This window comes from Giraffa tippelskirchi, chromosome 1, assembly GCF_054371585.1.
Source record: "Giraffa tippelskirchi isolate mGirTip1 chromosome 1, T2T-mGirTip1v1.2.pri, whole genome shotgun sequence".
NCBI lineage: Eukaryota > Metazoa > Chordata > Mammalia > Artiodactyla > Giraffidae > Giraffa > Giraffa tippelskirchi.
The window spans coordinates 155,499,435-155,514,759 of record NC_137275.1 but is presented as its reverse complement, the minus strand read 5'-3'; the positions used below and the strand labels follow the sequence as shown (position 1 = coordinate 155,514,759).

The 15,325-nt window shown below is 37.3% G+C and overlaps 1 protein-coding gene across 17 annotated transcripts in view; it reads right to left on the bottom strand.

Annotated features, from left to right (window-relative positions):
* Positions 1-15,325, bottom strand: part of PTPRD (protein tyrosine phosphatase receptor type D) — a 1,686,434-nt gene that overhangs the window by 146,670 nt on the left and 1,524,439 nt on the right. For all 17 annotated transcript variants that reach the window (XM_081500246.1, XM_081500327.1, XM_081500294.1 and 14 more), the window contains 2 exons: positions 8,794-8,884; positions 3,538-3,747 (listed from right to left, as the gene is read on the bottom strand). In XM_081500246.1, the coding sequence (XP_081356372.1) occupies positions 3,538-3,747; positions 8,794-8,884 (301 nt within the window). The remainder of the gene's footprint in view (positions 1-3,537; positions 3,748-8,793; positions 8,885-15,325) is intronic.

The window sequence follows — 15,325 nt, the reverse complement described above, 5'->3', positions numbered from 1 at the left end:
AAAGGTTAAATGTTAGTCATTCTAAACCAGTCCCTTGATACTCTTAATGAGGCAGTTAATTGGGGGACAGCTCACGTCACTGGTGGGAAGGTAGATATTTTCTGTATGCAATTACCATCCCACCCTTTCATCCCTTTTGAAAATCTGGAGTTTACAAAAGACTGTATTACTACAAAAGCATTATATTAGTTGAATGCAAGTCTCTTCTAATAAATGCTGGCATGAACACATAGAAAACAAAGGAAATACTGTTAGTTTTGAAAGTGATTTGAAAAAGATGATGGAGGAAGGGGCAATTTAGACAATTTATATGTGGAAAGAAATGCTAATTATATAATTTATTCATCAATGGTGATACTTTCCAACACTAGTAGAAACATTTGGGAGACATTAGAAATCAGACTCTCTGACAGTGCATGACCTGATGAACTTTCTCTTCATTGGAGTCTGTGTTCTACCTAATGCTCTGAATGTGCTTTAGGAAATGTCCTAGAGCTATTTAAAGAAAATTTCTTTGAAGTATCTAAAAATCATTTAAAAAAAAGAATATGATTCCATCAGTCCATCCCCTTGATGCTCTGACTTAAAACCTTCAACTAGAAAGAGAAAGCATATCCGTACATTAAAATTCCAGGAAACCTGTCACTTTGTTTTCAAATGACACCCTGTGCACAAAGGTAAACCAGGCAGAAAGGCTGCCTTTGTGTTTTGATTTTCCACTAGGGAATTCCTTCAGTCATTTGAAGAGAAGCCCCACTGTATATGCTAACACCTGATGTGGAGAAATCTTTGATATATCTTAGACTTCCTATAGAGGGGAAGGCCTGGCTCTACCTAATTGCCATACCTGTCAGTTTTAGGCCCCAAAAGAAGATACAGTTTAGAATATGTATATTAAATGTTAATGTGACCAGCCACTTCAAAATCTACCTCCCTCACATCTACATTCTCGCCCTCTCTCTGTCTTTTTAACATTCAAAGCAACTGAAGCACAAAACAACGTAAGAGCAAGATGAATTACATAAAAGAAGACAACTCATTCTTTAGAGTACCTTAGGGATCCTCTGTTGTATTGAATTATTTTCTAACTTCCTTGGCTTTTCACTGATAAAGTCACTGGTAAATTGCTATAATTTAAGATACAGGCTATGCTTGCCTTTTCCTAGATAGAACTTCCCTTGAATCTGGGCAGAAAGCACTATGGGCTCACTGGCAGTTCTAGGAGAATAAAATACATACGATCCCCACTCCCCTCTTAGTCAATATTTTCAAATACTTGGAAATATACTATGTTTAATCTCAGAGTTTGTTAGTTCCTATTGTAATCACACAGGCTAAAGTCTATTAGGTATTTTGCAACAACATACCTAGTATTAAATACACACACACACACACACATATATATATATTTGAGAACAGTCAGTTTAAGAGGATGAGCAATGATAGATGTCACCTTTCTATCCAGATGTGTCTCACATTAAGATTCCTATAAAAGGCATCCAAATTGAAAAGGAAGAAGTAAAACTGTCACTATATGTAGATGATATTATAGTATATATAGAAAACCCTCATGTCTCCACCAAAAATATTATTAGAACTAGTAAATGAATTCAATAAAGTTGCAGGATACAAAATTAATATACAGAAAATTTGTTGCTCTTCTATATACAAATAATTAACTATCGGAGAAAGCAAGAAAACAATCCTGTTTAAAATTGCATCAAAAAGAATATAAAACCTAGCAATAAACTTAAGGAGGTGAAAGACCTATACTCTGAAGACCGGTACTACAAAACACTGATGAAAGAATTTGAAAATGATAAAAAGAAATGGGATGATGTCACCTGTCCTTGGATTGGAAGAACTAATATTATAAAATGTCTAAACTACCAAAGGTAATCCACAGACTTAATGCAAACCCTATCAAGTTACCCATGGCATTTTTCACAGATCCAAAAACAAATAACCCTAAAATTTATATGAAACCACAAAAGATTCTGAAGAGCCAAAATGATACTGAGGAAAAAAAAAAAAAAAAAAACTAGATGAATCATGCTCCCTGACTTCAGACTACATTATAAAGCTATAGTAATCAAAATCGCATGGTACTGGCACAAAAACAGACCAATCAATCAATGGAAAAGAAAACAGACTCAAGAAATAAGTCCATGCACCTATGGTTAACTATTTTACCACAAAGGTGAGAATAAATAATGGAAAAAAGATAGTTTTTTCAATAAGTAGTGCTGGGAAAGCTAGACAACTACATATAAAAGAATGAGATTAGAACATTACCTCACTTATTCCCTCCTTTATTATATCCAAAATAATCTTAAAATGGATTAAGGACCTAAATGTAAGATCTGAAACCAGAAAACTCCTAGAAGAGAATATAGGCAGGAACTACATAAGTCATATCTTTTTTTTTTTTTTATCTCTTAAGGCAAAAGAAATAAAAAGGAAAAAAAGGACCTAATTAAACTTTGCACAGCAAAGAAATCAGCAAAACAAGATAACCTACTGAAATAGAGAAAAATATTTGCAAATGACAAGACTGCTAACTACTTAGTATCCAAAATATAGGACTTCCCTGGTAAAGAATTTGCCTGCAATGTGGGAGACCTGGGTTTGATCCCTGGGTTGGGAAGATTCCCTGGAGAAGAGAATGGCAACCCACTCCAGTATTCTTGCCTGGAGAATTCCATGCACAGAGGTGCCTGGCAGGCTACAGTCCATAGGGTTGCAAAGAGCTGGACACGACTGAACAACTTACCTCACCTCACCTCATCCAAAATATAAACAGCTCATACAACTCAATATTTAAAAAAAAAAGATAATCCAGTTAAAAATGAGCAGAATACCCGAATAGACATGGTTTTGAAAGAAGACATCCAGACAACATGAAAGGATGCTCAAAGTCTCTAATCATTACAGATATGAGTAAAGAAAATGTGATATATATATATATATATGCAATGGAATATTACTCAGTCATAACAAATTATGCCATTTTAAACAACATGGATGACCCTAGGAAGAATCATGCTTAGTGAAATAAGTCAGAAAGAAAAAGACAAATACCATATGATATCACTTACATGTGGAATCTAAAATAGTAAAACAAGCTAATGAATACAAAACAGAAACAGACTCACAGATATAAAGAACAAACTAGGGGTTACCAGTGGAGAGTGAGAAGGGACTTGGGGCAAGATGGGAGTCTGGGATTAAGAGATACAAATGCCAGAAGAAAAAAAAAAAAACAAGAAGGAAACAACACCATGCACTATTGATCTGGACTGCATAAACTAGAAATTCACCTAAATGTCCTGTGATTAGAGACACAGCCTTATTTGTAATGAAATCTCAAGCAGATTACTCAGCAACATTCAAAGAGTAGACAGCCTGTTACTAAATTTAAGTTAAATCTCATGAGAAACAATTAGGATGCATGTAGCATGTATCCCCACATTCTGGTGAAAAATGTTTTTAAGAATACCATAGAAAATAAGCTGGATGCCATCACATTTCACTTACAGACTCTGCGTGTTCCATCACTGCTAACACAAAGAAGACATACTCTTGACCACTTTGGAGTTGCTTGTTTGTAAATCCACCATAATGTTTGTCATCCCCCAGGGTGAACTCGGTGGGAAGGACATCAAAATGAGCGGCAATATATGGCTTTAATTCAACTTCTCTTCCATGACGGAGGCTTCTGCGTTTCCTAGATATCTCTTTAAGCAACTTAAAGAAAAAAAGTGGAGAACAGAGAAAGAAATGTAAACAACAATAACCCTCCTTAATGACAGTTTAATAAGGGAAATTAATTCAGGGCTGGGAACAACCCAAACACAATGTGTCCACTTCTCATGTGTGTCAGCATTACTAAATCTCAGTCTGTCTTCCAAATGCCTGTCCTGCTGTTAAGGTAAGGCACTGTATTGCAGTTGCAAGGCTCAGGCTATAAACACAGGGCAATTAGATCCTTTACTGGTAGCTCACATCATTGTCCACTCTAATGAAATCCTTTCAAAGGACAAGAAAGCATTACAACTCCTCTATGGAAAAAAAGTCAGTTTGATTCACAAAAGCCTGTCATGCAGGCTTTATCACTGTGATTTATTAAACAAGTACTAACCTCAGATAAAGTCAAAGAGCAACAGTTTGAAGAGATTAGTACCATGTTAGATTGCTTTTAGTAATGACATAATTTGTATGATGTATAGTCCCTCAAATAAGCATAAAATAGACTCTCATGACCTATTTTTAATTAACATTTTAAATAGACATTGTCACTTATTTATCAATTTTTGGCTTGACTTGTCTCCTTGATTAACCATTGAGGGTACAATTCCTTGTATTTATCATGACAGCAAGTTTTTTCAGAGCTAACAGCTCTCTGGAGATGTTAAATTATCTAGCTAGGTGATAAAGGCAGGTTAGAGAAAAAAATAATTATATTACCCAGAGTTAAACAAACATAAACATGCATACACACAAATCCTTCACGTATTTTTAAAAGGAAAAAAAGTACAAATTATGTTTTGATACTCTACTGTTTTTGTAGTCACTATTTGGAGAAAATCATGTTAATGATATGACAATTTCAAAATGATGACTAAGTTCTCTCTGCTCCCCTTAAATATTGATATTTTATAGGGCTTAGGGAAAGTTTATAGCAGTCTGAGATGCCTTTGAATATAAGAGGCAGCTCAACTGTTTTTCTGAAAGAATGCTGATTTATTTTACTATCTCTATAGAGAAGACTGTGTATCTGAGACCCTACACAATGAAGGCCAGGCTTCTGTAATAATAACAGCTGCAGACTATACATACGGCAAATACCAAGACCTTCTGTTAGGAACTTGATGCTAAACTTGTCTCTAACACAAAGTTGTAAATGTGCTAAGCTGGTCAAAATTATAACCTAAAAATGTAAAAATCACTCTTTTGGTTATATATATACTTTGTGCCTATGTTATTGAATATTTAATTTATAACGTTCTCAAATTTTCTGTTAAATTTGAGTTTATTGATACAATTAAAATTATTTAACATGTAAGCTCTTTTATGAAAACCACAGTAGACTTCTTTAGCAATATTGGACCATCTGATGATAAATTCAGATAGACTGATCAATTATGGACCAGCTGGCCTATAATAAAGCTAATCCAGAAACACAGCACTATCTTTCAATCCTGTTGTCAAATTTAGGTTTTCTTATAATAATGATAATGATTTGTTAAGCACTTACTAGGTGCCAGGCACCATTCTCAAGAGACTAAACATAGCTTATTTCATTTACTCATAAAAACTCTATAAGATAGATTATTATTACCTCTATATAAATGAGGAAACTGAGGCACAACAGAACGTAATAATATTGGATTCAATTGGTAAAATGAAATTACTTGTAAGACATTTTTTCCAACCATATTTTTGTTTACTTGGATGCTGCACAATATTAAAGAAACACAAATGCAACATTAGGCTAAATTAATACTCTTAATTGTTTTAACTGAGTCTATACTTAAATATATAATTTTTCTGTATCTGCTTTCATTAACACAGAAAAATGAATACTTTCTTTTTTTCTGGATTCTTTAGATATTTTTTAAAATTCTGATGTTAATGTTTAATATAGACTTTAAAAATCACTACATAGGTTCTTGTTGATATGTAGGAGATGAGGGGCCATTACTTGGAGAAGGACAAATGCAGTACAGATGAGCTGAAAAGCTTTTTGAAGTTGGTTAATCAGAAACATTTACCATCAGTTGTTTATGCAACTGTGTCCCCTCTTCTACTTCACTGATCAAACCCTACCTTGATTTTATTCATATTTCAGATGTAGGCAACTGTCATAATTCATCCATATCACTGTCATGAGGGAGTACCTTTTGCTGGGGTTTCTTTAGAAGACTTAGAGGAAGTACCTTAAAATATTTTAGTGTTTGGTCCTCCATAGACCCAATGCTGCCATTCCCTAAGGTCAAACCTGGAACCTTAGGCTGCCCTAATCTCTGCAGGATGCTTCCTGTGTTATACTTTAAATGGGTCAAGTGTGCTCAGATGACATGAAGTGAGCCAATATGTTCACGTTACAACCACAAATGACCACATTATTTTCTAGCAAGCCTTTGAAGTACAATGCGATGAAAATCTTATGATATATTACAAGACTTGCCCTGAATTGAATATAACTAAAATTTTTAGGAGTCATTCTGTACAAAATTCATTTTGACTATCAAGGTCTGCTCTGCCCAGTCTGACCTTGACAACTAAGAGTTCCAGTCTATGAATTTATTATGTGAAGATTATCCCCAGACAAAGGATAAATGAGCTCAGAAGACAATAGTGAGAGTGACTCTGTTTAGAAAGCCTCTTTCTATTTTTTATGGGCCTCGATGTGAAGCACACATGTGGAAATCCCCTTAGGCCACCATTCTATTCGATGATAGGGTTTCAATGATTTGAATTATAGGCCTTTCTAAAAAATCACTTGGTCAAATACATTTAAGAGAGGAACACTGCTTTGTCAAACCTGGCAGTATCAAGCTATAGATAAAATTACTACAATGCTTTTATTATCCATAGTAGGAAAAAAAAAGAGAAACCTGTCTGTAGACATCAGAAACGGGATGAGTAAGCACAAAGTGAGGCCACAGCCTACTTTCACTTGTCCCCCTCCACAATAGTTACAAGATGTATTGGAGGTAATTCCAGAAGATATATCAAGGGCTTTAGTTTTTTATCAGAAATAATTTTCATTTTCCAGTCAATGCATATCTTATTTCTTCCACCATTAATTCTACAATATGGTCTCAATTATATCAGTAACAAAAGTGGGAAAGAACCCATCCTGACCCCAAAATTTTGAATTAATAAATGTTCTTTATCAAACTATTATACAGATTAATGCACCACAACTTGTGGGATGATTAAAATGACCCTTTGTTATGGGAATCAGCAGCAGAGACCCATAGAATTTAATTGCAAGAAAGTTCAATGTCATATAGCTCTATACTTTAATCCATTAGAATTGCTGTACATTTTTGAGGTTAAAACCTGGCTATAAAAGAGAATCATCCTGTTATTACTTACTATCAAATGGTTCTACTTCTAAGGAAAGCTTTTTTTTTAAGTATTTGATGTTATTTTTGGTTGGATCTTAACTCCTTGGAAACTGTTTTTTTCAATAGTTAGAAAGAGTCAGATTTTATAAGTTGCCTTTCCATTTTAAATCCAATTCCAACTGAATTCTGTATTTTAGCTGAGAATTGATTAAAATAATAAAGAATATGTTAGGATTAACTGATCAGTTGCAAGTAAACCATGACTTGCTTCAAAATGTTTACAGAACAGCTCATCTACTGGCATTTTCAGATAGACTCCTCTGACAGCATAAAAAGGATTCAGTTCCTTTAATATCAGCAGAAAAAAGAAGTAAAATATAAAGCCTAAATTACTTGACAACATTATAGAAACGTGCCTCATTTTACACTCCTTCAATGCTTATCTAATCACTACACATTGACACAAAACACAGTCCTAACCTTGAACTCATCTCCCATTCCAAACTTGATCAACTTGAAGTCAATAAATGAAATGGGTGATGATGAACCATACTTCTAGGGATGACATATGTTTGCCAAAAGAAGTTAACAGTCCTTATCTCTCAAGATCATAGTCTCCTTAGTGCAGACATGAATGAAATAAACATCATCTCCCTGTAATGCAGTTAGGGAATTTCTGCTTTTCTTTGCTTTGCATGAACTAATTTGATGGAGAGAAAATACCTAAGAATAACAGATTAAGTTATAAGATGTACAACATGCTGTAAATAAATTCAGTACATTAAAATATCATATTTCCCCAAATAGGGGCTTTTGACTTTTTATTTGACTTCTGAACTGATTCAGACTAGAATCATATTAAAATCATAAAGTCTCTCCTTTATGGTATTTCAAAATGTGAACCCCAGCCATTAATTTGCTGTGGCCCTCTGAGGGTCTGGCTTAACACTTCTGATCACGCTTTTCTCATCTAAATGGAAGTATGAAAAATTAGCTCTTGTTCTATATTATATGAATTAACTTTCAAAAAAAAGTTCTTTTTGCAAAAACAACACCAATGTACTTACTGTTATTATAAGATTTTAGAAATTAAAATCATACTACTTTATATTTCCTTTGTCTTTTGTACCACATTTCTTGCTCAGCTCAAAATTCTGTGATTTGTTTTGTTTGCTCCTAAAGTTATATGCATTTTTGATTCTGAAATCCTATAAAATACAGAAGGAAGTAAAAATGTGCTAATCAGCACAATTCTGTCAGCAATTGGTCAAGAACACATAGTAGGTCAAGTGTTGAACTCTGGTGCAAACTGTAACTTAGCATTTTTAACAACCTCACCTACCACTGCACTAATGAAGTGGACCTTGGAATTCCTAACAGTGGTGATTAAGTCTTTGCTGACAATTCACTTCTCCTTCCACACCTCTGCATTATTTTTTACAAGGAGCAAGGGGCAAAATATTAAAGCCAACAAAGATTAGATAAGTTGTAAGCTTTACAGCAGCTTAATGTCTTTTAATTAAAGAAAAAGCTCTTTGTTGGGATCCCAAGAGGTTAACACGCCCATAGCACTGAACCATCCAAGTAGGCAGTTGACCAGCCAGCCCAGGAGCTGATCTCGCCCAGATCAGATGCTCAAAGGTCTCCATAGAGAAGAGAAATTTATTTTAAAAATTAAGTAACTAATGAAAGATACCACCCAAAACACAGTTACCTCATCTAATTCCATTTCATCTGGACTCTCCCATGGCTTGATAAATTTCCCACGAGATTTCTTCAAAGGCACAATTATTATGTAGTAACCTCTGCAGGAGAATAGAGAGATAAAAATAAGGTTAGTTCAGAGGGAAAAGAAGATGGATATATCCTTAAATCTTCCACAGACCAGTGATTGAGATTGAATGCAAATTATGAATATGGAGTGACTTGTCCATCAATGACAAATAACCACCTGTTTGTTCAATTTTAAAAACAACATGGGTAGACATTTATGTGTAACTTCAATGATCTTGTATGGTAATATTACCATGGTTGACTGCCCTTTATTAGGTATCATAAACAGAACAGAAATAGTTTGTTAATACCCTGTTGCTGGACACATGCAAGGCAGGTATATTGAAATCTACCACCACAGGCTGCTGAGCCAAGAGTTTTCTATGACATTAATTTATAAGAGGGTTTTTAAAAAAGAAGATGTATAATAAATTTGTGTGCTTAGTCGCTCAGTCGTGTCCGACTCTGCAATCCCATGGACTGTAGTCTGCCAGGCTCCTCTGTCCATGGGGATTCTCCTGGCAAGAAGACTGGAGTGGGTTGCCACGCCCTCCTCAAAAATTACTCTAAGCTCATACCAAATGCCTGTACAATGATGATGATTTTATTTATATACCATATAAGTACTTTTTATTTGGAAAAAATAAAAGCATAAAAATTACTTGTCATCTCACAATTATTAAATATATAAAGGCATAAAGGTTCTCCTTGCTTTCTACCCATCAAATTGCACATCTTAAGGTAGAACTGCAGAAATTTTGACACAGTCACTATATGAGGCTTTCAAAATAGATTTCAATATAATACACTTACAGGAAGAGACAAAAAGATTAATAAGCAAGTCCTCACATTGAGAACGGTCAACTTCACTTTATGTATAACAGTACCTGTCCCCAAACAGATGCAGGTTATTTGTAAAATTATTTTGTCACTTCTATATAGTATATACCCTGCTCTTGTATTCACAGTTAGGGACTCTTGTTCATACTGATTTTTGGTAGTTACTATACAAACACTTTGAACATAGATGTATAATAACAGTTAGCACATTAATCACTTCCTACTGTTCATGTATTATAGGAAATGCATAATTTCACTTTGCCTTGTTTTTAAAAAAAAACAAACTTTAAGAACAGGTAACAGACCAAATAAATAAATAAAATCCACAGAGACTGAATAATTGCTCAAGATAAAACAGTAAGGGGATATAAGTGAAAGTGAAAGTCACCCAGTTATGTCTGACTCTGCGACCCCATGGACTATACAGTCCACAGAATTCTCCAGGCCAGAATACTGGAGTGGGTAGCCGTTCCCTTCTCCAGGGGATCTTCCCAACCCAGGGATCGAATCCAGGTCTCCCACATTGCAGATAAATTCTTTACCAGCTGAGCCACAAGGGAAGCACAAGGGGAAATAAACCTACATACATTATACCTACATACATACATTTACATACATGTGTGTGTGCGCGCACGCTGTGCTTAGTCACTCAATCGTGTCTGACTCTTTCCAACCCCATGGACTGTAGCCTGCCAGGCTCCTCTGCCCATGGTATTTCCCAGGCAAGAATACTGTAGTGGGTTGTTATTTCCTTCTCCAGAGTATCTTCCCAACCCAAGGATTGAACCCACATCTGCTGCATTGTAGGTGGACTCTTTACCACTGAGCCAATGGGGAAGCCTATATGTATGTATGTTTGTGTGTGTGTGTGTATAAACTGTGGCAAGAGTCTGCTTTTGTTTCATTTACTTTGTATCATAAAGCACTTCTTAGACTCTATAAATCTTGTGGAAATTTATTGTGGAAATGAACACACACCTTTAGAGGAGAAGGCTGACACTCAGGAAAGGAATGAGAGCAGGATGGGCTCCAGCTTGTGTCATATTCTATTACAGAGATTAATCACACACACACAGGAGCCTTCATTGTTCTTAAAGCAAAATCTGTAATAAACTCAGCAAATCCTGTGTGATTAAGAACTCCATTTCCATAAACAGAGTCTAGAGCAACTCTGTCCAGTGTGGTAGCCACTAGCCTCCAGTGGCTATCAAGTACTTGAAATGCGGCTAGTCTGAACTGACAGGTGCTCTATAACAGACAATGGATTTTAAAAACTTAGTATAAAAAATAAGTGTAAAATATCATAGCAATATTTTTTAATAATGGTCACATGTTAAATGATAATATTCTGGATATATGGGCTTCATAAAATACGTAATTAAAATTAATTACATCCGTTTCTTTGTACTTTTCACCATACCTGCTAGAAAGTGTAATATTTCACATGTGGCTCTCATTACATTTGCTGGGCTGTGTAGATCTAGAGTGTTTCTAGTAAAGAATGTGGCTTCTAGAGACACATCTAGCCCAGAATGTAGGTTCTGCCACTAATGAGCCATGTGATCCTGGGCTGATCATCTAATATCCCTGAATGTCAGCTGCACATTCTGAAAATGCGAGTAAATAATATCAGACTTATTGAGGGAAAATAAATGAACATAAAGTGCTCAGAACAGTGTGTATCATATAGCACTTAACAGAAGCCAGCTGCTACTGGCTGGTACTGACCATCATGAGATGGATGAGAATGTAGACACAGGAGGACACAGTGAAATTCCCTGAGATGTAGATTAAAGGACTTATCAAACTTTTTTTTTTTCTCCCTGACCTAGAAATTCAAGTCAATCTAGACAGCACTAACTGCATCCTCCCCATGGTGCTCTGAACAACTCATCAGCAGGCTCATGGAATCACATCACTTAGCCATCCATTTTCTTTCCTACAAATAATCTTGATGATCAAGGAGGGTAAGGAGAAGGAAGAGTAGAGTATATAAGCGAGGCCAATATCTTTCATTTTATGATCCAGAGTAAACTTCCTCCTCTTCCTGTCCTCCCACCACCTGAGGGATTTGCCAAACAAGTCCATCATGTTAAATCAGCAAGGAGAAGAATGACAGGGGCTGTAACCTAGCATACAAAACGACACTGCGGGTGGACTTGATAAACACACTTGTCAGGGAAACCCTTGCTTTTCACTACCAATTGCACAAAGTCAGAACAGCTTCTCTTTGCCTAAAGCGATGATACTGCATATGATCAGGGAGTTCCCATTGTTTTCCTTCAGAATCTTCTAAATCCGGGTTAAGCAGATGAATTCTATTAATTTTGCTTCTGCTTTCATACTCTGAGTTGCCATTCTTGTACATGAAAAAAGAATTCATTCTTTCTTCTGCAGCACTCAACTACCCATGTCATTTGTGGCTCAGATAAGAATTGAACAGACTCCCCCATAACAATTAATTAACAGTGTGGCCAGATAGCCATCACCTTTTTTCTCCTAGATCTCTAAAGCATTCAACTAGGGCAGGCAGAGTGGACCCTGCTTCAAAGTAGCTCTCACCTCCTGAAGAAATAAGGAGGTGGAACTTCTGGGTCTAAGTCCATACATTTCAGTTATATTCTCAGCAATTACAACTTTGTAAACAACGACCCATTTGCCTTTCCTGAAGTTTAACTGTCCCCTCAGAATACTGCTTCCATTGCAGACTTCCCCAGTAGTGGCTTGTCAATTTACCCCGCTCCCTCAGCCATGGACCTCACGTTTAGGGCTTGGGGTTTCTTTCCTAGTTCCCTGTTGCTTCTTGCAGGTGTCTTTCCCTCCACCCTTTTGCTAAAAAATACAATGTGCATGCATGTGTGTGCGCATGCTCAGTCTTGTCTGACTTTTTGCAACCACATGGACTGTAGTAGCCCGCCAGGCTCCTCTGTCCATGGGATTTTCCAGGCAGAAATACTGGAGTGGGTTGCCATTTCCTACTCCAGGGGATCTTCCTGACCCAGGGACTGAACCTGTATCTCTTACATCTCCTGCATCAGCAGGTGGATTCTTTACCTCTGCACAACCTAGGAAGCCACCTCTCCTCCAATCCCTCCCCCAAATAAACCAGCCCCTTCTCTTGGAAGATTATGCAATTCAGCTATATTATGGTCCTCTCTTACAGATCTTTGCCATCTATCAACTTCTTCAGAATCTTCCTTACGTGGAAGTTTCTCCACCCACCAACCCTGGGTTGATGGTCTTTTTTTTCTTTTTTTCTTCCCAAACTCTGCCATCATTTTGGGTGATTTAACCCTTCAGAGGGCTGGCCCATAAACCACCCAAGATTCAAAATTCCTTGAACTCTTTTCTTCCAAAACCCACATCCTCCACTCCACCTTAGCTGAAATCTATCATTGCCTTTCTCCATGCTTGAACACAAGGAGCGGAATACAGTTTGAAAAATAATGAACAGGGTAGAATAATGCTGAAAGTTCATATTCAGCAAACTGAAACAGAAGTTCAGCGCTGCCTGTCAATATGACCACCACTTACCCAGTTTCAATATTCAGAGAAGTTTTTCAAACTTTCTTTCCTGGCCTCAAATCCTGGATGCTCATACCACTCGACTACAAGATGGCTTTATGTCTTATACACAGAGAAAATAAAAAATTTTAGACAAGAATTCCCTCCCCCTCTAACAAACTACAAGCCCACCTATAATTAGATGCAAACTGTAGTCTTTCTCGTTGGTACAGTAGAAGGGCTAGCTCCACTTTTCAAGGTCAGTTACTTTTTGTTGAATTGGGTCCCACATCTCACTCTTAGGATGCTGACCATACACCATACTCCTTGCTGTTGTTGATTAGTCGCTAAGTTGTGCCTGATTCTTTGCAACCCCATGGACTGTAGCATGCCAGGCATCCCTGTCCTTCACTATCTCCTGGAGTTTGCTCAAACAAATGTCCTTTGAGTCAGTGATGCCATCCATCTATATCATCCTCTGTTGCTCCTTTCTCCTCCTTCCTCCAATCTTTCCAGTGAGTCAGCTCTTCACATCAGGTGGCCAAAGTATTGGAGCTTCAGCTTCAGCATCAGTCCTTCCAATGATATTCAGAATTGATTTCCTTTAGGATTGACCGGTTCTAGTTTCCCATATATCTCAATATCTCCATCCTCACTGGATTCTATCCATTAGCTTTCAATCACTGCAAGGACAAAACAAACCACATCCTGCTCCAGTCATCACTCACTCCTACCTCTTGCTGCCCCAGTACTGAGAAGAGCTGTGTGTCCTTGCTGCTCTCTAGGACTTTACCTTCCATTCACTCCCCAGTCAACTGTGCTCTAGCTTCTGCCCCATCTGCCCCCTCAACACCTTCCCCAGGGTCCTGAAGCTTGCATCAAAAGGAGAGTTTTGGACTGTCGTACTGGTTCCAAGTAGGAAAAAGAGTACGTCAAGGCTGTATATTGTCACCTTACTTATTTAACTTATATGCAGACTACATCATGAGAAGCGCTGGGCTGGAGGAAGCACAAGCTGGAATCAAGATTGCCGGGAGAAATATCAATAACCTCAGATATGCAGATGACACCACCCTTATGGCAGAAAGTGAAGAAGAACTAAAGAGCCTCTTGATGAAAGTGAAAGAGGAGAATGAAAAAGTTGGCTTAAAGCTCAACATTCAGAAAACTAAGATCATGGCATCCGGTCCCATCACTTCATGGAAAATAGATGGGGAAACAGTGGAAACAGTGGCTGACTTTATTTTTCTGGGCTCCAAAATAACTGCTGATGGTGACTGCAGCCATGAAATTAAAAGACGCTTACTCCTTGGAAGGAACGTTATGACCAACCTAGATAGCATAATAAAAAGCAGAGACATTATTTTGCCAACAAAGGTCCGTCTAGTCAAGGCTATGGTTTTTCCAGTAGTCATTTATGGATGTGAGAGCTGGACTATGAAGAAAGCTGAGCACCGAATAATTGATGCTTTTGAACTGTAGTGTTGGAGAAGACTCTTGAGAGTCCCTTGGACTGCAAGGAGATCCAACCAGCCCTTCATAAAGGAGATCAGTCCTGGGTGTTCATTGGAAGGTCTGATGTTGAAGCTGAAACTCCAATACTTTGGCTACCTGATGTGAAGAGTTGACTCATTTGAAAAGACCCTGATGCTGGGAAAGATTGAGGGCAGGAGAAGAAGGGGACGACAGAGGATGAGATGGTTGGATGGTATCACGGACTCAATAGACATGGGTTTGGGTGGACTCCAGGAGTTGGTGATGGACAGGGAGGCCTGACATGCTGCAGTTCATGGGGTCACAAAGAGTTAGACATGACTGAGCGACTGAACTGAACTGAACTGACTTGATCTGAGTATTCACAAGACCTTACAGGAAACATTTTCAGTTCTTCCACTGTATCCAACACTCCTAGTTTTCTACTAAGATCTCTCACCATGTTAACCTTATGTCTTTAACAGGATTTATTATCTGCTACCCAGCTTTTCAATAAGGGTGGAGTTCCTCAAGGATCTGGCCAAGGATTTCTCTTTCCTTCCTCATTTCTTGCCATGTGATCTCATTCCAGCTCAGGGAATCAGTTATTCCCCTCAATGCATTTGATTTACAGATTCATATCTTCAGCCAAGAGT